The sequence below is a fragment of the Danaus plexippus genome, chromosome 2, assembly GCF_018135715.1.
Source record: "Danaus plexippus chromosome 2, MEX_DaPlex, whole genome shotgun sequence".
Classification (NCBI taxonomy): Eukaryota; Metazoa; Arthropoda; class Insecta; order Lepidoptera; family Nymphalidae; genus Danaus; species Danaus plexippus.
In genome coordinates, this window is record NC_083537.1 from 7,056,026 (window position 1) to 7,078,144 (window position 22,119).

At 38.3% G+C, this 22,119-nt stretch overlaps 1 protein-coding gene across 2 annotated transcripts; it reads right to left on the reverse strand.

Moving 5' to 3' along the window:
- Positions 1 to 754: 754 nt before the first annotated feature.
- LOC116779447 (transcription-associated protein 1) lies at positions 755 to 21,856 on the reverse strand. 2 transcript variants are annotated; one of them, XM_061529260.1, is made up of 47 exons: positions 21,400 to 21,856; positions 20,983 to 21,288; positions 20,656 to 20,850; positions 20,060 to 20,226; positions 19,740 to 19,975; positions 19,373 to 19,577; positions 18,972 to 19,148; positions 18,585 to 18,864; positions 18,234 to 18,452; positions 16,199 to 18,010; positions 15,924 to 16,122; positions 15,448 to 15,683; positions 14,996 to 15,236; positions 14,723 to 14,924; positions 14,281 to 14,608; positions 14,045 to 14,206; positions 13,677 to 13,928; positions 13,115 to 13,314; positions 12,974 to 13,044; positions 12,692 to 12,897; positions 12,236 to 12,409; positions 11,826 to 12,020; positions 11,179 to 11,352; positions 10,738 to 10,986; positions 10,391 to 10,666; positions 10,205 to 10,318; positions 9,907 to 10,094; positions 9,589 to 9,827; positions 9,280 to 9,511; positions 8,781 to 8,967; positions 8,371 to 8,501; positions 8,141 to 8,291; positions 7,923 to 8,066; positions 7,579 to 7,849; positions 7,077 to 7,288; positions 6,406 to 6,621; positions 5,839 to 6,327; positions 5,586 to 5,750; positions 5,369 to 5,506; positions 5,086 to 5,244; positions 4,775 to 4,955; positions 3,635 to 3,821; positions 3,082 to 3,522; positions 2,905 to 3,013; positions 2,566 to 2,800; positions 1,663 to 1,802; positions 755 to 1,558 (listed from the first exon to the last, which is right to left on the reverse strand). In XM_061529260.1, the coding sequence occupies exons 1-47, from the start codon at positions 21,544 to 21,546 to the stop codon at positions 1,262 to 1,264; spliced, it is 11,535 nt and encodes a 3,844-aa protein (XP_061385244.1). In that variant the 5' UTR covers positions 21,547 to 21,856; the 3' UTR covers positions 755 to 1,261. The 2 variants fall into 2 exon arrangements, with proteins under 2 accessions (XP_061385244.1, XP_061385232.1); XM_061529248.1 differs by having other exon boundaries at positions 11,817 to 12,020.
- Between the last annotated feature and the right edge of the window lie 263 nt (positions 21,857 to 22,119).

Genomic DNA, 22,119 nt, shown 5'->3' on the forward strand with positions numbered 1-22,119 from the left:
GCAGAGTGCAGGCGACTTGTTACCCGTGTTGCCGGGACTTTCACTCACTATCTGCAGCTAGCAAATGCAAGCTGTTGTAATTCTTTAAGCAGCTACAGACCCTTAACATTTAGAACGACGCAATCTGTAATAAACGACGCTCGATGATTGGATTGTTGCTTAACGAAATTTAAAATCTTATTGTTTTCGTTATACTACAGATTTAACTTCAGTATAAAAACAATAATATTATTTAAAATATAGTAGGTAGAGTCTATCCGAGAGCAACTGCCGAAGTTCACATATAGGCTGACTTAAGCACAATAGCACAACAGTCAAAAATTTTGGCGCGCAGTACCCACGTCCTTTTGGTCTATAATTAGAACGCCAAATGTCCCAGTACCTACCGTCAATCAAGTCATGTTACTTATAGTCCCCACATATTCTCCCCTAATGATATCATCTAAAGTTTAATCACAGGCAACCATAATTATTTACCATCAAGTAATCCGAGGGATCTTAAGTCATCTTGTATAATAAAATATCAATATGGCTATAAAAAACCAGAACATGTGTGTCAATAAACAAGATTTGTTGTCTTTTTCTAGATCTTTAATTTAAAGAAACTCAATTGAACCATAAAGTTATTGATTTCGATTTCTTTATACTTATCTTTGAATTAAATTCCATATGGAAATGTCATACGGGGAAATAGTTGTTTTTGGTAGAGGTGAGTTTAGCCATCACAGTAACAGAAGAAATTAAAATTGACTAATGCAGTGGGTACAGGCTTTAATCTAATAAAAATCACAGTTACGTAAATTTAAACACATTTAAACAATACAATTCAGTCGTTTCATGCAATATTGGTGACGCACTTTCACATACCCGTCAATAATGATAAAAAAAAGGTAAACATTGTTATACTTAACAAAATTAAAACTGTTCTTATAACTAATTGAGTTAGCTTCGGAATAGAGAATTCAATGAGATCCCCACATTCGTGACTAAACTAATGAGGTCACATATTGTACCAAGAAAATATATCACACTCGTAACAGATTTGCACGTGTGACATTTACGAATTGATGGCCGAAAGTTTCAAAGAACGTACAATCTCTTGACACTTAAACCATCAGTTTTAAGTAAATAGAGATTGTACATTTTTGTATATTATAAATTCATATATTGAGTATGAAAAAAAAAATGTTTAATTAAGTGAATCAACTTGAATTCTCTATGTACGGACAATGTTGTTTCTTCTATAATGTATGTGTGTGGTCTACAGCCACGGATGCCACGCGGGGTCCATCCTGCAGAGATTGTCATGACTGTTGGCTGCCGTCACCAGAGTGGCCACCTTACTGTCCGGGCCGTCGAAGAGGGCCAGCGAGTTCAGTCTGTTCATAATAACAGTAACGGCTTTGGTGACCATGTTTATGATGGTCTCGTTGTCTATCTCCATGGGTTTATTCTCGGCCGATGTTCCAGCCGTCGGCAAACCGGATTTATCTTCCAGCCGCTTCCTGTAACCGGTGACCATTTCGTCTCGAAGTATGGTGCGCAGGATCGATTGTATCTGTGACATCGTTATAATGATTATTTCCGTTTACAATGTGTGTGATTTTGAATGATATGATGACTGATGGCAGCGGCGGGTTATTGTGAAGCTTATTTGTTCACCTTGAAATTCGGTGTCACCAGACAGCGGGCTACGGCTATGACGGAGGCTGTCAGAGGACCCGTGATGCCGATGTGAGTCACCAGCTCAGAGATGTTAGGAGTTAGACGGAACGGCACAGGTCGGTTACCATCCAGCTCGCCTAGATCAAATGTGAGTATTAAAAAAGGCACAATAAAGTGCAAGCGAGTAACGAATCCGCTTCACAGTGGGATCCTCATTTGCATGAGCTAAACGACGCAGTCGTCTACATCGGCGAATTTTACGATCGGTAATTGTTGTATCGTCATTTTTATACCTCAATGTCATAAAACAAGTTCGCTTATAAATTGCGGAAATCGAAACTTGTTAATTTTTTAACGAAGCTCTCTGCGTATCATAAAAGCTGTCCGGTTTGTGCAAGGCAGCCGGCTGTTAAGAGCGAGCCATAAAATAATGTTTTTAAAATAAAAATTGGTTAATAATTTATTATGACAGCATGTGTCGCACGGGATTCGTCTACCATTCTTGTTTGCATTTAATAATGTCAAATAACAACTTCTGAAGACATATTTTATAATGTCTGTTTCGATTTATATAACTGGCAGTTATTTGTTTTTATTTTCAATTGTATAAAAATTAAAAATGTACCTTTTGTTTAAGGTTTTTTTTATATTTATATCGAAAATAATTTTAAGGGAGCCTGCATTTTGTAGCGTAGGAATATATATAAGAGGAATGTATTATTATCTACACTGTTATCTGCGATCGATAAATGTATATGAGAAATATAAAACAAAACAAAAATTAATTGGAATAGTTTTCATCTAAATGATCTATAGATGCAACAAAAAAAAAATAGATAAAGGTATAAAAATCATCTCTGTACATGTTGATAACTGTAAGTCTAAGAATAAACAGGCAACCTGTGGTGTCATCGACGTCGAACTTGAAGTACGCCACATTGAGCAGGCCGGAGTCGTGGTGCACGTACAGCATGTCCGGGTTGAGTCTGGTGAGGTGGAGCACATACTCCGCGCACGCGGCCAGAGACAGCTGCAGCGTCACCATCTTGCGGAAGGTCCAATAATCAGTGGGCGACGAGAACGTACGAGCTGCCCACTCGCGGACCAGACCGCGGGGAACCATCGTAGCTTGAACCTGGACAAGAGAAAAAATATTACAGAGTTTATTTCCTAGCAGTCGTTCAGGTAAACGCGTAAACCTTGAGGAGTGATTTATTTCAATTATTTTATATCGTTTACCTCTCGTAGGATGTCCCGCAGCACCTGATGTGAGGCCTGCGAGCCTCGCGCCTGCACGGCCGCCAGTCGTTCATAGTACCGAGCCACCGGCGCGTCATACTCCACGCCCCTGTACCAAAATATGATATCGTTACGTTGTTTTCAGTTAACAAGTAATAAACTAGTTCTTTTCCTCACCTATTGGCACATTCAGTTCGATATATATCAAGTAGTGATATCGAACTGGGATTGTCCTCTACGAGACGCATCTGCGGAGATACCGACACGACGCGGGGTACCGTGAAGTGAAGGAATCTTCTCGACGTTTCCTTCTGTTTGCCGAGATAATGATTGAGCATCCGCAGCAACTGGAGCACGCGTTCCTCTCTTCTAGCGTCTCCCAGACCGGAGTCGTTGACTACCAAGTAAGGATATATTTTCCCGTTATGACCTCGTATATACAATCTTCGAGCTGATGTGTTATGCTTCTGTACAATCTCCACTCTAGGCATAAATCTTGCGATTCTGACGTGGTAGTGAGTGTGTTTCGGCAGTAAGAATTCCCCTGGCAGCTCCACTTCTGCCGTCTTAAGGCTAAAGTTGGACAGGAATCTGCACTTCTCTTCTATCAGGAACGATCTGCATAAAGTAGCATTAATAGAAATTTGTTCATACGAATATCAAAAATACTTTTGAAATATAATAGACTCGCGGTGAACTGATTTTAAACATTACTTTTATGTGTACTCACTTGGGCAACACTTTCGTCTTAGCCTCGAGTATCTTGACCCACTTGCGCAACTTCTGTATGAGATTCTGCAGCTTCATGGCGTTGGGTTGTGTGAAGTCGAAGTCGGCCGTGAACTGGGTCTTCATCCTGTGGAACACGGGGTCCTGGACCGTGGCCTGCGCTCGCCGCGCCAAACTCTCCGAGGCGGCTGAAGATAATGCACCACTTACAATACTTGTAACACTCTCTGTAGACATACAAATGAGTGCGTGTGTCAACCGACTATCGCATTTGCGTCATATATTCGCTGGGATGTGATTCGCTTGGCTTTACCATGACAAGGTGATCGTGCAATATGTGAGGTGACATTCAATACTCATCACTACTTGAAATGCTTTCATTATATAATATAAGATTAAAATATTATATTTTTTTTTATTAATACATGAATATACATAATAATTAATAGACACTTATCTAAGAATTTACAAATTTCGAATAACATAGATAAAATAAATAAAAAACATTTTACCCAAGGAAGATCTGAAAAATAATATGATGAAAATTAAATAAAAAAAAAACATATAAAAAGTTATTAGCCATGCAAGGTGATACACAACTGTGAATTGTTCAAATGTATGTAGTTTTTTATCGAATTTTCTAGATAGCAATGTATGTACATATCTAAGTTTAATGCTTATTTATCTGTACATGAAATTTTTGTGACTGAAAATTTTTAAACGACTCCATTCTGTAATATAATAAAAATACCTTACCTATTTTACAATTTATAGTTACATATTGACCTCCAAACGTGTAGAACAACGCAAAAGCGGTGCAAATATAGGATATAAAATACATCGGAATTTTCAATTTTGACGAAACTTTTAGACATTTTTTTAACCATATCATATCATCACTGTCGGACGCCAAACCTTCACAACCGTTCCTTTTGTTGATAACTCTTTTCTTTTCGATATCATTTATTTAAATAAAACATATTTCGAGTTTTATCACAGAGTGCAGCAAACAAGGCAACATTTCACCAACCAACCACAGGTAGAAGAAATAATAATAACACATGCGTCTTGCAGTCACTACAGAAATAAAAAAAAACAATTAATGTCACATCGCAGGAACCTCAACGACAGCGATACTCACTGATGCCGATCCCTATGCCGAAGGTAGAGACAACCTTCTTAATGAAATTGAGCGTGTGCGGCGTGACGGTGGCCACGGCCACGGCGGCGCGGTGATGGAATGCCACCACGTGGCATTTGGCCAAACCGGCACGAAGCTGACGGAGCACCTCCTCGTACCAGTTCTCACGGAACCACACCATCTGTTCGACGAGAATAATTTACCAAATAATTTTAAAAACAGCAGCCAAAGGAACATTAAAAAAAAATATTGTTAAAAAAGTATTTTTCTATTATACATAATTTTTACTGGAAAAATTAATGTAATGTCACCTGGTCGACGATGCCTTCTAGCGAGGAAAGTACGGTGGGATGTATTTCCCTCTGAAGCTGCATGATCTTGGAGCAACGCCACATCGGCAGCGTCGCCTTAATCGGCCCCGCCTCGCCGCCCGATCCCGATGATGTCGACGCGCCTTCCGTCTTTACACCCTAAAAGGTTGTCTCTTATTAGCGATAAAAACAAAGTGACTTTCAAAATGCACGCTAACGTGAATGTTATGTATATTATATTGCATATAGATGTATTTTATTAACAGCAACAATAGGAGTTAACCGTGTTCGCTGTGGTGGTGGTCGGTTGGTTAGCGGCGAGGTTTTCGGCGCTTTTGTGTCTTTCACGTTGCTCGATCTTCAAAGTTAAATACAGAGTGCGGATGGGGAAGTATACTGCTTGGGGATAGAGCCGTCCCACCTGACAAACAAACCATCACAATATACGTTATGTTATAAAAATTAGTTTCATTGATTACAAAGATATATTTTCAACTTACATGACTCAACAAGTTTAATATAACATTGCCGTCATATTGTACGAGGCAAGCCAACAATTGCGGTATCCATGGCAACCATTGCACAGGCGGGACACCCACAGAATACTTATCCAGTGCATCCGCTAGACTATTCTTTTCATCGTCAAAACTTAACATCCAAAGAACCTGATAAAAATAAGTTGATAAAAATGAGGTTCGTTGTTGCAGACATCGAACTGATGTCTTTTATTTCTTATCTTAAATTAAATATTACCTTCGCACAATATTTTCTTGATTTTGATTCATTCTGATGTCTACAGGCATGTAAGAAGCATGTCATGGCGGAGACGCCGACTTGTGTCTGTCTCGGGTCTCTGATGAAAATCTGTTCTAAATAATCTCCCCATAGAGCCCAAGCTTTCACCAGAGTGTCATGCAACTGCACCGCCGCGGCGAATGCTTTGTTGGCATCCTCCGAGCGGCCTAACTGAGCTAGTAACAGTCCTTTAAACGCGTAAAACTCTGCCGTCATTTCCTTCGTGAAGTATTTAAAGTTAGTGGACTCTATCATATCCAATCCTTCCTGTAACTCGTCTTTGCCCTCCGTCCAGGACATCTGAATGTGACATTTGACTTGCTGTCTTATTTTCTGGAAGCAATCCACTATTGGAACGCTCGGGATGGTGTATATACGGTGCAAGGAATCAAGGCAGACGCCAGATAAATTGTGCTTCCTTGCTATTTTGGCAAAATGGATAATCGCCTGCAAAAATGTTCGGTATTAAAATGATTTCAAAGAATGCTCGGTCACGTGAAACAGGATATAGATATAATGGATTACCTGAGCGCTGGCATGCACTCCTAGCATACTATGGTTTGAGGCGTGGTCTGTCTGGGAGTCGTAATGGGAGGCGATGAACTGGTAATGGTGTTGTCGCCAAGTAAAGATGGCGCCCCAGTGAGACAGCGGGTCAGCTACTACGGGCAGGCGGTTGCGCCACGTCTTCACTATGGCCTTCATGTCGTGCAGCGACGTTGGCCGACTATGAAGGAGACCCTGTGCAAGCCATTTACATTTCATGTATTAAAAATATCAATAAATAAATATCCATCATTAGGGATGATCTGAGATTACTCATGTAACTATATATTATATATATAAGTGTGTAATTTATTTTCGGAGAGATATGTGTCCTTTCATACAAATAAATGTAAAATCGGTTACTATTTCTTGATTCAAAAATTATAACAGGAAGCTATCAAATTTGCTTTTTGTTTTATAGTTTGATCACATATATAATTAATTCAGTAAAATCTCAACATTGTTAAGGAAAAAGAAGGTATGATAATTACGCAACAAAAAATACCAAATCAATTGAAAATTTTAGAGACAAATAATGTTTTTCAAAATAGTTAACTAGTTAACCACAATACGGTTAGAGCGGTTATAGAAGATTCTAAATATTTAAGCGGTCAAGAATGATAGACAATCATAAATGTTAATAAACTGACGGTGTGTATCTGCGCGGCCTCGCTGAGCTCCATGAGCTGTTGCGCGGCTCTCAGGAGCGGCAGATGCGCGTGCGCAACGAGTCGCGGCAGGCGGCGCCACTCCCGCAGGCACTGAGCCGCCGCCGCCTCCGCGTGCCGCTCCACGCCGCTCAGCTGCTGCTCGCCGCCCGCACAGATGCACAGGTAGCCGCGGTACAGGTTCACCAGCCACGCTGATATGACATACACTTCATTACCAAATTTGTCGATTCATTACCATGACTTACGGCAACATATCAGTAATGACAACTAATTATGATAGAGCTTTAGAAGAAATATGCGTTAATATGATTTATGCTAGCCAACTGGTTACATGACAATACCACATTCAGCACAACGATAAAATATAAAAAAATCCATATACAGCAAAAACCAATATAGAATAACTATGAGGGTTTTATGTTATTTTTAATAAAATTTCCAATTGTAAATTTTTTGATACAATCGAAAATTGCTATTTTACCTAATTCCTTTGGACAATTATACTCGACTTCTGCGAGAGCATCCTTCATTGTCGGCCAATTTGGATTTCTCCATGAACTCTCCAAAATTAGGAACGGATCACGAACATTTCTGGTCAAACCGAGTTCCAGCAACGAATCCCACTGGTTCAGCTCTTTGGCACATTTGATCCAATGTTGGGTCCATAGAGTACATTCCTTATGCATATTATAAGACGACGGATTTGCTGAATATTCTTGTTTAAGTTTAGCCATAGCGACGTCGTACGCGGCCTAGAGGCAGATTATTATTAGTATTAAAGACTTACACAAGTTTGATCACCATACATCACTAATATCCACCTACCTGCGCCTGCTCGAAGAAGCCCTGCTGTTCATAGGCTATAGCTACATTGGTCTCCCTGTACCGCGCGTGTTTTTGCCACAAACCAGACCACATGTCCTCTTCTTGTAATAGTTCGTACATGTCACTCAAAGAGTCTAGAACTTCCTGTGAAGTTACGTAATAACGATTAGTTATTCATTGATCTCTTTCTTTATTTTAAACATTAAAGTATCACTCACGGTGGGTGTTGTACTTTCAACATCATAATCAAAAATGTCCAACGCTTCGCGATTCGCGCGACCACTAGCCTGATCAATGGCCATCTGTTCCAAATTCAATGTCATTCTGTGCCACAGATTGTGTGTCTTTCCGAGATATTTCATCATCGGTCTGTTAAAATAGTTAAAAATTATAATATATTTTAAAATCTGAACAGCTTTTTCTTTAACACATGGGTTAATGAACTTACGGCTTTATTGAGATTGGAGGATTGCATCTCGCGAGTGCTTCTATGAAAGTGTTGAGCGCGCTCAATGGTTGGTCTCTTTGAATAACATGTACTCCCGATATTATAAATGGTACTATTTCATTCATGATTGTCTGAAAAATAATTTTAGTTATTGAATTATTATTTCAAAATTAGTTTTATACTCAGCTCAATACTATTTGATTTATAGATGGTTCGGTGTTGAAGCTTTTTAAAATATATATATATATATATATATATGAGAAATATTCTACAGATTTTTATATATTCTGATATATACATTATTATTTTATATCATATATTCTGTAGATCCATGAAGAAAACATTATATGCATTTTTATTGATAATCATTTATGTTCTTATAAACAATATACATAGGAAGTGATACACACCGCAAGCTGCCTGTCGTCTAACGCCGCCCACAGCGCCGGGAACATAGTGAGCCAAGTGTGATGTGCCAGCGAGTCGTCCATATGCGCGAGCTGAGCAGCCGCAGTCACTAGCTGCTCTGTGCGCACACGACGAGCCAGCTCCACGAACTCACACTGCTTACCAACTATCTGATTCAGGGCGCGTTGCCTGCAATGCATTCGTTTGGTGAATTTCCCATCATATAATCTAATAAAAATAATTTAATTAAGAAAACGTTTCGGTCGATTAAGGCAGAGTTACCCACACTTATTTTATCTACTGACCATTTTATCACTAAAATTTATCATAAAAAAATCATTATAACTTATCCTAGCCTAATAAAATAACAAATCAGTCCCCGGCTTCTACATAACGCCCCCACTTTTTCTGGGTCACTTACCGACCCCCTTTAGGCTTGCAGCGCCCATCGCCCACTTTGGGAAAGCCTGGATTAAGGTAAAGTTTTAAGTGATGCATTACCTGTTTGGAACGTTTTTGGTCAAATCATCTTTTGTATTCGAACTCGAATCTAAATCCATATCCAACACGTCCTCCTTGTCCGGGTCGAGGGAATCACTGAATCCATCCACTGATTCCTCTTTTACGCTACTGAATATTACGAATGATTTTCTTTCTTCACTATCCGCCCAGTTGATCACGGCGGTTATGTTTGGCAGCAGATATTTTGAATTGGACAATCTTATTTGTGTGCCTAAATATTAAAATTATGTTATTATATCATGAATTTCAAATAAGTTTTACATATATTGAATTCGTATCTTTACTCACTAGAAACACATGTAACAAGTAGTAACTCGAGGCACTGTTTAATCCAAAAATGTTGTCCAATGTGTTCCCAGTTTTGAGAACATATAATGTAAAGCAGGCGGTCGAACACCCTTTTCCGCACGCTACCGTCATACACTTCAAAGAATTTAGCCCGTATATGAGGTTGCGGGCATCGTAGCCCGGCCAAGAATGCCGGTTCTAACTTCATGGACAATTCCGTCATTTTTAGGTGCTCATCCCTGTGATAAAAAAATATAAATTACTCACAGAACAATATTATGTTCTAAATATTGACCTGTCATATAAATATTAAAATACCGATAAACATAGTTAATGAGATCCAGAAAATGTGCGTTCAACTCTAGGTCGTCGGGGAAGCGCTTCTCAACGTATTGCATGAGCTTCACGAGCAGTATAGACTTTTCTCTCAACGACGGAGCAGCACCAGCTCCCGTGCCCTTCCATTTCACCCATTCTTCAACCATACGGGTAATGGCTTTCATTACCTAGTCATGTATGTATGTATCAGTTATCAAGAAAAAGTAATAATTTATGAGCATGAAACACATTTCTTGGTAGCATGTCTTGATTACAGTTCTTATAGAACTGGTCTTACCTTAGCATCGTTAGTTTTTTCAATGAGACCCACTAGTATTGTACCAATAAAGGTTTTCCTCGTTTCAACTGGCATCACAGATACCCTAGCTTTGAGGAGATCAAGGGCCAATATCTGAAAAAAAAATACATTTAAATTACCATATTTAGAAATTTCCTAAGACATTCTTTTTATTTATTAACGTACTAGTAAATCTGAAGTTGCTGCATCAGGGTTTGGAGCGACGTGGTCTCTAGCCATTCTCTGTAGAACCCTCATGAGAGGTAATAGCAAGCGGTCTACATATCCCGGACTAGACGCACAGCAGGCCTTCAACATCATGAGAGGTCCTAATAAAGCGGCTGCCCCACTCGCAGCTCCACTTGCGGTCGCACCAGTAGCGCCGGCAGACTTCTCATATGCCGCCAGGCCTTCGAACGCGTATTTGCTCACGCTGGCGTATAACGTTTCTAACTCTTCATACTAAAATCATACATTTAATATAGTAAGGCATCCTAGGTGTGTGTTTTCCTTAAACTTGTACAGTTAGTTACCTTTGACGCTTGAGCGGCCCCCGAAGGTTCAGTTGGGAACAGCGCAGTGAGTTTAGCGAGTAGGTTGTGTGTGAGGCGCACTATCTTGGTGTTAGTAGAGGCGACGCACGCCGCCAGACCGCGTTGTAGAGGTTTCAGAGCGGCGAGGATCTGCTCTCGTCGGAGCACGCCAAGGAGGAACACTAGCAGTTCAAGGGCTGTGCATGCGTTAGCACAAGCCGCTGCATTCGTGTCCGCCGTCGAAAATACCTATACAATGATCATAATTAATTCGCATTTTCATAAACGTTCTAAATTGAGGAATTTTGTATTGGTATTAATTGTACTAAACTTTAAAACTTCGGTATTTAAAACTACTATTTTATTCAGAAAATATATCCCACAAAACTATTTAATAGAAATAAAATATATAGTTTTATTGAATTTTGTCATATTGCATACTTTATCTAGCCAGGCCAGTTTGGGCTCGCAGAGGTGTGGCCACACATCAGGCTTGAGCGCGGCTCGCAGCAGTAGCACGCAGCGTCGTGACAGTTGCTCGCCCGGGGAACCCCCCGCCCCGCCCGCACCCGCAGCTCCCACCGCACTGGCACCCGTCACTCCACCCTCGTTTACCTACATACAAACATCATTCCTTAAATTGTTTACCAAAAAATATTTTCTTGGATTTCACTAACGACTAGCTGTGCCCGCGACATCTTGTGCGCGAAATAGTTTTTTATTTAAATATTAATAAAAGCTTAAATAATCTGTCATAAATTAGAATTTAGTACTCCTTAGTACATGAACGTTTTGTGAAAATTCAGTTAAAATAAGTCCAGACGTATCAGAAATTAACCGTTAGCAACAAACAGACATAATATATATTAAAAATATTGGTACCTGTACCATTTATACATACGTGGTTTTAGTAAACTATATAAGAGTTTGCCGTTTTCTTTATGTTACATTAATAATAATTCATAATACATATATGTATATGGGAGTTGGAAGTACAAAAATATTTTTAAAGAGCATTTTTCGATTTTAGTAACTTAAGAACTGGTCAGTAAAATAGATAAATGAAAAAAATAACATACAATGCTAACCTGACAAGCGAGCCTCAGCAGCAAATTGACAACGACATCAACGTGTTGTCTGTCAAGCGGCTTGGCTGCATCAGGCTCGAGCCTGGACACGCTCGCCTGCGGACTGGCCCAGCCCGTGTTCAGCGCTTTGCGGGCTTCATTACCGCTCTCGTCCGACGACACGCGTTTCATGGCCCCGCTTGGGGACGTCGCGACCTAAAATATTAACAAATATTTTTACTTATGAAAGAAATACTCAAAATCGGAAGGTCACTCAAAAAGGTATCTAGCCATTTTTTACAGATATAGAAGGCTAACGTTAAATTCTTACAAGCAATATATATATATATATATATCTTTGCAAATGACTATTGTGAGTTTATAAAATTAGAGAAATATCCAGGATTCCAGTTATCTGCAAAGTGACTAACCACATGGTCTTGCGGTGCGTGATCCCTGATACGTTGAAGGTCCCACTTAAGAGCAACCTCGGCCAGGTCTACAGCGAGACGGCGGTGTTCGAGCGAGGCGGTCGCTGAGAAGCCCAACCGCTGCATAGCCGCTACCATGTGACCCACCAGAGCATGCCTCACTGGGTAGTACACCTGCAGGTAGTGGATTATTTGAAGTTAATAATTATTATATAATAAAATTGTATTATCCGTTGTATGAAACAGAGATATCTGGACTCAATGCCCCAGAGCTAATAACTTTCGCGTTATTGAAATAAAAATACTTGGAACAATTGTCTAAAATTAAAAGTATTTTAATTGTTAGCTGTGAAGACCGCTTAATTTAAATGACAACCTCTAAAAAAATATCTAAGCATCAAGTTTTCCTGAAAAAGGAAAATTAAACTATTTTACGCTACACTAATAATATATCACCTTATAATGGCGCACAACGAGTTGCAAAATGTGGAAAAGTTGTTGCACTGAATGTCCGTCTTCTACTATGATCTTCTTGGTCCAGTGTGTGAGCATAGTGTTACCATCCTCCATCCGCTGAGGCATGGCTGGTGTGAGGATCTCCAGAGCAGCGCGGACCACTGCCCGCGCCTCCACCGCGTGCGCTTTGAGGAGACTATGAAAAACTAAAAAAAAATTTCATTACTTACACCGAATATATCAACATATACTATGTGCGTCAAATAATATTAGCGGCAATACCTTGCAAAACAATCCTTTTGTGTATCGCAAACTTGGCAATAATGTGACTTAACAGGAGATGACCGTGATATCTGAAACGAACAGATTTGTTAAGTTTTCATACAATGATTATTATTATAAGTACTGAAACAGTTTATGTACCTGGTAGCGGGATCCACGTAGTTCTTAGCCAGGAGACACGGCCAGGCGAAGGTCATGAGTCTGCGGAGTTTGTTGCCTTGTTTCTTATTGTTAGCGTCGTGTATGTGTGGGGAGGCCTGTTCCAGCAGAAGACACGCGAACTGGAGAAGCGAAATACGGACCGCGTCCGAACACGCGAACGGATTCTCGGGGTCGATCACCTGCTTGAGGAAATTCGTGTCATATATTTTGTAATTATTATTTTTTAATTAAATGGAAATTCATATAGCATTTAATCAGTGGTCTCAAAATAACTTTTGTTAACATTTAACATAAATGTTTAGCAGGCAGCGTCCTACTTCTCTCTAATAATTACATATATTATGTTCTTTTTAAAGTCACGTTTTGTGACTGTTAAAAAAGCATTTAACAAAATGTTATATAATTTAGAGAGCATTTTTAAGGAGCAAAAAGAAATACTAGGATGTCGTTTGAAAAAATATCTAAAAACCATGAGTATAGAATATCCTTTTATGACACTGTTGTTGTCTATTAAGCCAATAAAAATAAAATAAAGACTCACGTTATTGATGAACACCGAGACGACGTTATCTGGATTGTCCTGATAGGGCGCCGGTGGGCCGCCCACAATCTTCTGTCCCTTGTCGAAGCTAACAGCGAAGCACGGTATTAGAATCATTTGTAGAACCTTCGCCTTCAACTCCTGCGACATGGCGTCGCTAGCGAAGTGTTCCACAAAGCGGAAGAACGCCGATCGCTTCCATTCCACCGTGTAATTCTGTGCCACTGTGTTCTCTAAGAAATCTCGTAGAAACTACAAACAAGTTTATATTTAAACATTTTTAATATATCAAAGAGATAAATAATGACTCTTCTAATAATATTTTGAAATACATAGAATTATAAATAATGAAATTATATATAACCTACTTGGAAATCTGGTATGAATCTATCACACAATGCTCGCAACAATTGGAACAATAGATCAATGTTGGACGGATGATGACAAAAGTAGTGTAACAGGATTTTAACAATAAGCTTCGGTTCCTTCCAGTGGGTGCAGTCGACATTTTCAACTTTCTTATGTACTTCCTGTAAACGGAAAAATACATTACCGTACATAAACTATTAGCTTTATTAATAACGTAAGATTATCGTAAACTTACATGGTACTGATCGCTGCACCATATTCTTTTCAAAAGCTCGATGAGATCGTGTTGCGTTGACAGCCACTGATCGTCATACTTTATCAGCAGCGATATAACCCTAACAGCTTGGAACTGCATTTCAGCTTTATCAGCTTGTGGTATAGCTGCCGCGCCGCTGTTAGCCGCTAATAATTGCATTAGCCTAGCTTTTTTCGTGGTATGTAGAGCTTCCCTGAAAGCGGGACCCGCTTCTGAATGCTTCACTAAAAACACGAGGAAACGACTCCATTGCTGATCTTTAATGTTGTTGTCACTCATTATAAAGTCCAAGGTCTCTTTAGGATACCTAAAAGAATAAACACAGTCAGTTACAGTTCCTAAAAATCTACAAGTGTTGTTCAAAATGTATGCCGTACTAAACATTATGGCTTTGACGATATACAATATATGTCTGACATACCGCAACAAAAATTTTACAAGCGGCTCTCTAAAGGGAGAGCCGGCTTCTATCATGAGCGACTTCTCCGTGTGGAAGATAAGACGACACAGCACATCGATGAAACGTGGCGACGCGGCGGGTATTTGGTGGAAAATGCCAATTAGTATTATAATTTTCTGTTCATTTTCCATATTCTTCGACACGCTTTGTAAGAAATTGCCCCCTGAGAAATAACACGTCCATAAATACAAACAATTATATAATTGATAACATATGGCGATTATTCACACGCACCTCTGTTTGTTTGGATGGAGTAATCGAGGAGCTTCTTCAGCAACTGCAGCAATTGTTCACACAACTTCTCACTAAAAGTCGAGGGGAAGAGTTGAGTCAGAAAGGATAATCGTTTAGCTCCGTTGACACTGAGGTTGCGATGGTCTCCCAGAGTAAGTAACAAGGGTCGCATCACAGGATGCACCATCTCCATGTCGATTTGAAAACCTGATAGGAATTTCTGCATACACTCGAATCCCGCCTGTAATGTCATCACATTAGTATTAAAAAAAATGGTACTTCATTAACTTACATATCAATATCGCGTAAGCCTTAATTGCATTTGTAATATAATGTACATTTTTTTTCAAAGTTTCAAAAATTTTGGCATATTCGTACAAATTTTACACCAGAACAGTATATCTTGGATATTCAAGTGTACATTTTTCGTCTTATAATATGTGTTGACTAACCTGTTGTAATTCCTGGTCATTCTTCTCGAGACTCTTATAAAGCACTTGGAATATCTTTTCCCGGCAAGGCTTCTCCTGAATATAATGACAGGCGGCGAGTGCTCGTAAAGCGGAGGTCCGTAAAGGCACGAGGTTGACGCCTTTATAGCACGGCAGCTTGCCTAACATAGCGTCCTCCGCCTCGCACAGGGACAATAGTTCACGAAAGAATACCTTGTGTTCGTTAATGTTCAAATCTGTGACAAAAATTAATATGTAATTATAGTTCCTGATGTCCGTATATTATAATTCTATTGCATAATCAAATTGCTTGTGTAAATAACTTATTATTTTTATCATTCTGATATGCCATTAGTACTTACTGTTAACTTAAATAAAAGCACGTTAAATAAATTTTGTTTCTTAAAATAATGGCATGCCAAAAGCTTCATCGATTAATTGATTTTTTGACAATATTTTGTTTAAACTTTACATACCGATAGTGAAAAGTCTCGGTTTGAGGGTCGTACAGAATGTGGTGCCGTCCATAAGTCCCATTTGCGCATTGGCTGGTTGATGACGAAGTAAATGTTTTTTAGGTGGTATAATGTCAGCCAACACCTCTCTGTGTGGATCCATTACTTCAGTGACCGTCTTATTTTGCAATTCCGCAATCAACTCCAAAGATTTCATCGCCTAGAACAATATTAGATATGAATAGAAGAAATGATGTATTAATCTTACTGATAATTAAAGTAGCAACAAAATTTACCTGTTGCCTAACAAGAAGATGAGGACTTGTGACTTGTAAGACAAGTTCCTGTAAGACATCGTGTAGAGCACGTGCTTTAGCCGCTGCTACTTCCCCTTCCGGTTCAACGCCTTGTCCGCCCGGGCCGGTCACACAAACACGGACCAAACGCTCCAGGTTAACAGTGGCCATATCGATGGCACCCGAAGATACTTCACCGGTAAGATCCATCATAACAAATAATACTGCCTTTAAAAAGGTGAACACGTGCTTGTACACCCATTCCGGAGCCATTTTCTCAAACATGAATTTTACAGCAATACATCCGCCTAGCTTTTCATACCATGCCCTTTCATAACATAGCGCAGACATGCGCTCTGCTAAGTACTCCATTAATGGCAATCGGCAAGCGCGCTCTTTGCTTCCTAAAACTGTAGCAGCTGTTTCGATCATTAACACTAAAGCCAAGTGACCTGGCTTGCATAGTTCCTTCTCTTCATGGCCCATTACTACCGCTATAGCATCAACTAGGACTAAAGCATCGAGGCCTTCCTTAGGACCACCTGAACCTGCAAAAGGCCCAGCTTCTTGGGCGATAGCAACTAATGTGTAATGGCGAACAAGAGACACCATAGTGGGAAGAACATGATGTCGTAATTCCTTAATAGCTGCGGCGACAAACATTCCCGTAAGAGCAGTACGATGAGTGTTTCTAACAATGCTGTTAGTACATTTATAGTAAGGTCCGTTTTGTGCCGGTATTTTGCCTTCCAGGAAACTGGGATGATTGAACAGTTTTTGAAGAGTTGCCTTGTCGTCGTCAAGATTCAAAGAGGCAGCCAAATAACAACGTAGGACTTCCCAACATTGACGGCGGTAAAAAGGATCTGTTGTGCTTGACTTGAGCGCGGAAAATGCGGTTTCTATAACTTTATCTACCTCGAAGTCTATGGGTTTTGGTTGATCTTGGAAATATGCTTGGACGGCAGGCGGAGGGGCGTCCGTTTCGCGGTACTCCAGCCTCTGTGGTTCAATCATCATTTTTCTATTTCCTCCGCCAAACTTCCCTAGCACTCTGAATGCTATTCGCGCAACTTCATTATTCTGCAGCGTCCTCCAAAGCGCTTGCATTAGGTCTGCTCTAACTGGCTGGATATGCTCATACAAGAAGTCAGGTTGTAAGTTATCCACACATAGTTCCAAGGTTCGCAAACCTTGTGAAATTAAGGTGTGAGATCCATTTAGAGCAGATACCAAAGGATCCATTAACATTGGCAAATAAGGCAAAAGACTGCTAAGTCTCACAGGCACGGTCAAGCACAACTCAACAAACAGGTCTTTCATATGTTGTTTATGTAGACCACTCTGCAGGCGGTTCAAACCTTCTAGCAAATTAGGTAACAATGGCAAGAATTCTTGGTATAACAAGTCATGACTACCCCCACCGATGGAACGGAATAATGCTCTTAAAAGCAAGAAATAATTGTAAGGTTCTTTTGCTGTCATGGCATAGTCCATGGCTTTATTTACTATACTATGTAAATGAGGGCGGAGCATTTGTTCATTCTCAGTAGGAAACAAGCTAACAGAACCAAAAACAAGCTTAAATAGTCTTAGATATAAATTCGATCTCTCTATATTAGTACCCATTTCTTCCATTCTCTTTAACAGATATTCTACGAGCACCGTAGCGAATATTGGCGATGTTGCCGGATTGGATAAAAACGTGTTTGCAATAATTTGCAAAGTAGGGTTTTTGTTAATTCTTTCAACCATATGAGATATCGTCGCAGTGAAAATCTCTTGAAACGTTTGCGGGTTCATCATGGAGAACTGAAAACAAGACATAGATAGTAAATACTTCAAATATTTTGCAATCAGATTTAAATAATTTAAATTCATTCATTAACCAACACTTTCTATTGTAATTGTTCTAAGATTTTCAAGCTAACTAGTTTTCTACTGCCACTACTTTGTTGCTACTATTTTTACCCACTTCCTACTTTACAAGGATCAAATACAAATTACTCAATAACAGTAGTCATCAGATACTTACAACCCCACTGAAATGTTCTAGAACTTCCTTCTCTTCCTTGGAGCGGACGTGTGGTTGTGCGGGTGGCTGGGCGGGTGCTCGTGGTGCCGCCAGCGTGTAGATGTCCAAAGATTGTAAACCCCATCGCACCAACCTGATGAACACCAACGTCTCCCGCGCACTGAACTGCTTCTGACCAGTTATAGTCGTTGTTGCAGCACCCTCCGTGTTGGTTGTTGTCTGTACAGAGAAAACCATGAAGACCAATGCCACACATCAGTTATATATTGATAATATATTGAATGCTATAATTTATATACTTCTATAGCTGCAGATAGTTGTTATAGGTACAAATAATCAAACGACACCTACTTTACATGAAGCACAGCCCCATGTGATAGTTTTAACACCGCAGACCAGCGTTTTTACGAGAGTTCTGTAATCTCCGACATTGAGGTTGGTCATTTGAGATGTTGGGAATCCAATTTTAGATTTTTCCTCAGTCTTGTTTATGCTATCTAAGAAATCCGGTGTAGGTTTCTCTTCCTCAACTTTAACTTCCGCCGACGATGTACTAGGAGCCGGGGTTGTAGGCGTACTCGGATTCGGTGTACCATTTGTCCCATTCGGTGTTGCAGGCGTGTTTTGTTTGCTAAAATGAAAACGTCATTCAATTTTGAATCATTTACATCCTCTGTGCTTAAATTATTCAGTACAAAATCGACCAAGATTTACAAGGTATTGAAATACAATAATCACCATTTAGCCATTAATGCAGGTAACTGTAGTTTAGATATTGTTTTAAACTTTAGTACAAACACTTCAAGTATACGCATGAGCAAGTGTCTTCCCTGCGGCGCACCGGCTTCACTGTCAGAGCGTTGACGGATGCAGTCAACCAAGTTTAGTAACAGCTTGCACGACATAGTCTGGATGCTAAAAGTACAATACGTAAATTTAAAATATATAATATAGCTAGCCATTTAAATAAACAAATTTCAGTAATTAACATTTTCACTCATATTGTATTTTATTCATAAATTTTTACTAAATGAGAAATGTATTAAAGATGAATTTTTTAAAATCCTTTGTTGTTCTGTATTCTGTATTTCATCTATAAGTTATAATTTTACATTAAAAAATGTATATATATCTCTTACCTGGTGGGCAAGGATTCATCATGGACATTTTTAGAAAATAAATGAGCTGCAATGGCAAGATCCGTTAAAGGTAAATGTTGACGAACATGATGCACTAAGTCAGCCAAAGTTGAATAAGCAAGAGGCCGCAAAGATTCATGTACCGTCCAGCCTCCACCAAGTAACACTTCCTCGTCAAAAAGACGCTCCATATATGGAACGAATTCTAAAACAAGACCAATGATTAACTTATTAACAGTAAAATCTCACTAATACAATAATAAAAAAATATATACAGAAATAAATAAATATTGTCTTGCAATATATAGTTTATGTCATAATATAACCACTGAATGTCTTTAAAATAATATTAGGGAATTGTTCTTACTTAGTCTTAAATCGGTAGCTAAAATATGGCGGGTGGCAATTACTAATTCTTTTCTCAGATGTGCCACTTCAGGTGGACATAATGTCAAAAGTCCAATTATTCCTTTAACCATTAAATTAGCATGATTTGCAATTGTATCTTGATATATTCTTATTATGTATGCTAAAAAGGCCAATGTTTTGATTTGTGCTCCCATAAAATCCACAAACACTTCCTTATTAAATGACGATGACTGCCTGCAACCGACATAAATATATCATAATAATAAAAATCTTTTCAAATAGAAAAAAAATGTTTCCAAAATGTTATAGTAACATCACCTGTGAGTTGTTGCTGGCTGCAAGGTTATAGTTTCCATAATCAAGGGTATAAAGTTGCTAACCTCTTGATGTACATTTTGTTTATATAATTGATACATTAGAACAACTATAATTGGCAGCTCTTGTATTACTTTCAGAGATAATACTGATCTTGGTATAAGATTATACTGAAAATAATTTTCACAATTTAGATAGGTATAAGAAAAGAAAAAATCATATACTTCTTGAACTTTCTTGAAAAATTATGATTATTAATTTTAATTGTTGTTAACTTGACATTAGGGTCTTAAGGGGCAGAGCTCCACCCCAGAGGTACTTCTGAGAGGCTAGAATATGGTATTATGTCTGATTATACTTCAGCAGCATAATGCCAATGTAATGTGAAAAGACGGGATTGTAGTGTAGAATAGTTGTAGTTATTTAAAAAAAAACTTAATCTGTACATCTCTTCTTACTAAATGAGCATTTGGGATTCTTTTTTCTGTTACTATTATTTCATGGTCAATGATTGATTGAAACATAACTTTTGTGTATAACCTATTTAAAAGAAATAATTTTTAAATTGAGGGTAGTATAAAATGTTTTATATTACTTACAGTGACCACACTTCCATCCAACAATTTCTTCTCAGTGTGTATAGGGGTTGTTGTGTAAGTTTCTTGTAAAAGCTGGTCTATATTGACCTCAGATAAGTCCTTAACTCTGATTGTTGGTTTTGGTTCAAATATTTTAGGCAAATGGTTCGGCAAATCTGAGTATATTCCCTTCACCCACTGCAGAAACTTGTGAATCTAAAATAAATAATAAATTAATAACATATGCCAAAAATTTCACTTTTAGAAACTGATATTATATATTTTTACTATATTGTTATGTTTATAGTAGATATTAAAATATTTGAAGTAGATACTAAAGGTACTCACATCAACATCTGTGGTGTAAGCAGGTCTGTATTGCTTATGTAGTTCCATGAAAATTTTTAAGCATACAAGAACATTTTCTTCATTTTCTATTTCCATCAATTTAAGCATAAGTATAAGTATGCTTTTTACATATGGCCTCAAAGTCTCACTGATTGGAAGCCTATGTATCATCTCAAGTATAAGTTTTCTTACTTGCTGTATATTGTACTCCGCTATAAAATGTGGTTCTCCTTCTTGCAATATTTTTAGAAAAATTTTTAAAGAATGATCCAAAAACTGTGGATACTGGGGAGAACTCAAAATAACCTAGACAGACAAAAACAATTTTTTTTTTAAATTGTTAAGGATAATGTTAAGGATAATGATTTAACAGCATTTGAGAAACAATACGTTCATTAATATATTTATAAATTGTACCTCAAAATTTTCACTAAGCTCCTGGGCAGCTTTTAATTTTATCTCGTCTTTGGCACCGGGGTCTGCTAGCATAGTCACATAGCTTCGATAGGTATTCATCTGTGTATGCGGGTCCCCGGGCCCGCCGGTCGACATTGAAGCCATCATTTTGTTTTATCCACACTAATTAACCATTATTTTAACATATTAAAAGAATCAGAAAGTTAATTATTACACTGTTATAGCACGTCCTGTCGTATAAGTCATTTCATACACATGTTTTTAACTACATCTAAAATCTAAATATTTATGCTCTATTATCATTAGAAAAAGAAAACGCGTATATTTTTTTTAAATCATCAAGTTAAAATAAATAAAAAACACAACATGAAATCAAAAAACCGAATACGGAGTAGATATTCAGTACGACAATAGTTTGCTATTTAGTATTTGCACTTGGAGCATTTATAATTTTTCGTTCAGGAATTACTAGGTACCTACTTTCTCACAGAACTCAGATGAATATTTTGGAGCTGTGAATACAATTTTATTGCCATTAAATAAAAGTAAAAAACATTAATATATAAATTAATATAATATTTTTATTCACATTTTTTAACTTTATATCTCCAAAATTCATAAATCTAATCTCGGTAAATAAAAAAATATTGTAATAAATAGCTACCTCGTTTGTTGAACTTAAAGACTAAAAAGTCAAAAAGTGTCTATGGCTAAAACACA

What these genes read in the sequence shown, in the direction of transcription:
- LOC116779447 (XM_061529248.1), bottom strand. Translation starts at nt 21,546, where the DNA reads ATGATGGCTTCAATGTCGACCGGCGGGCCCGGGGACCCGCATACACAG. An exon ending in CTTACACCACAGATGTTGAT is followed by an intron (nt 20,851 to 20,982) that starts GTGAGTACCTTT and finishes TATTTATTTTAG; the next exon opens with ATTCACAAGTTTCTGCAGTG. An exon ending in CTTGTAAAATTTTTGTTGCG is followed by an intron (nt 14,609 to 14,722) that starts GTATGTCAGACA and finishes TTATTCTTTTAG; the next exon opens with GTATCCTAAAGAGACCTTGG.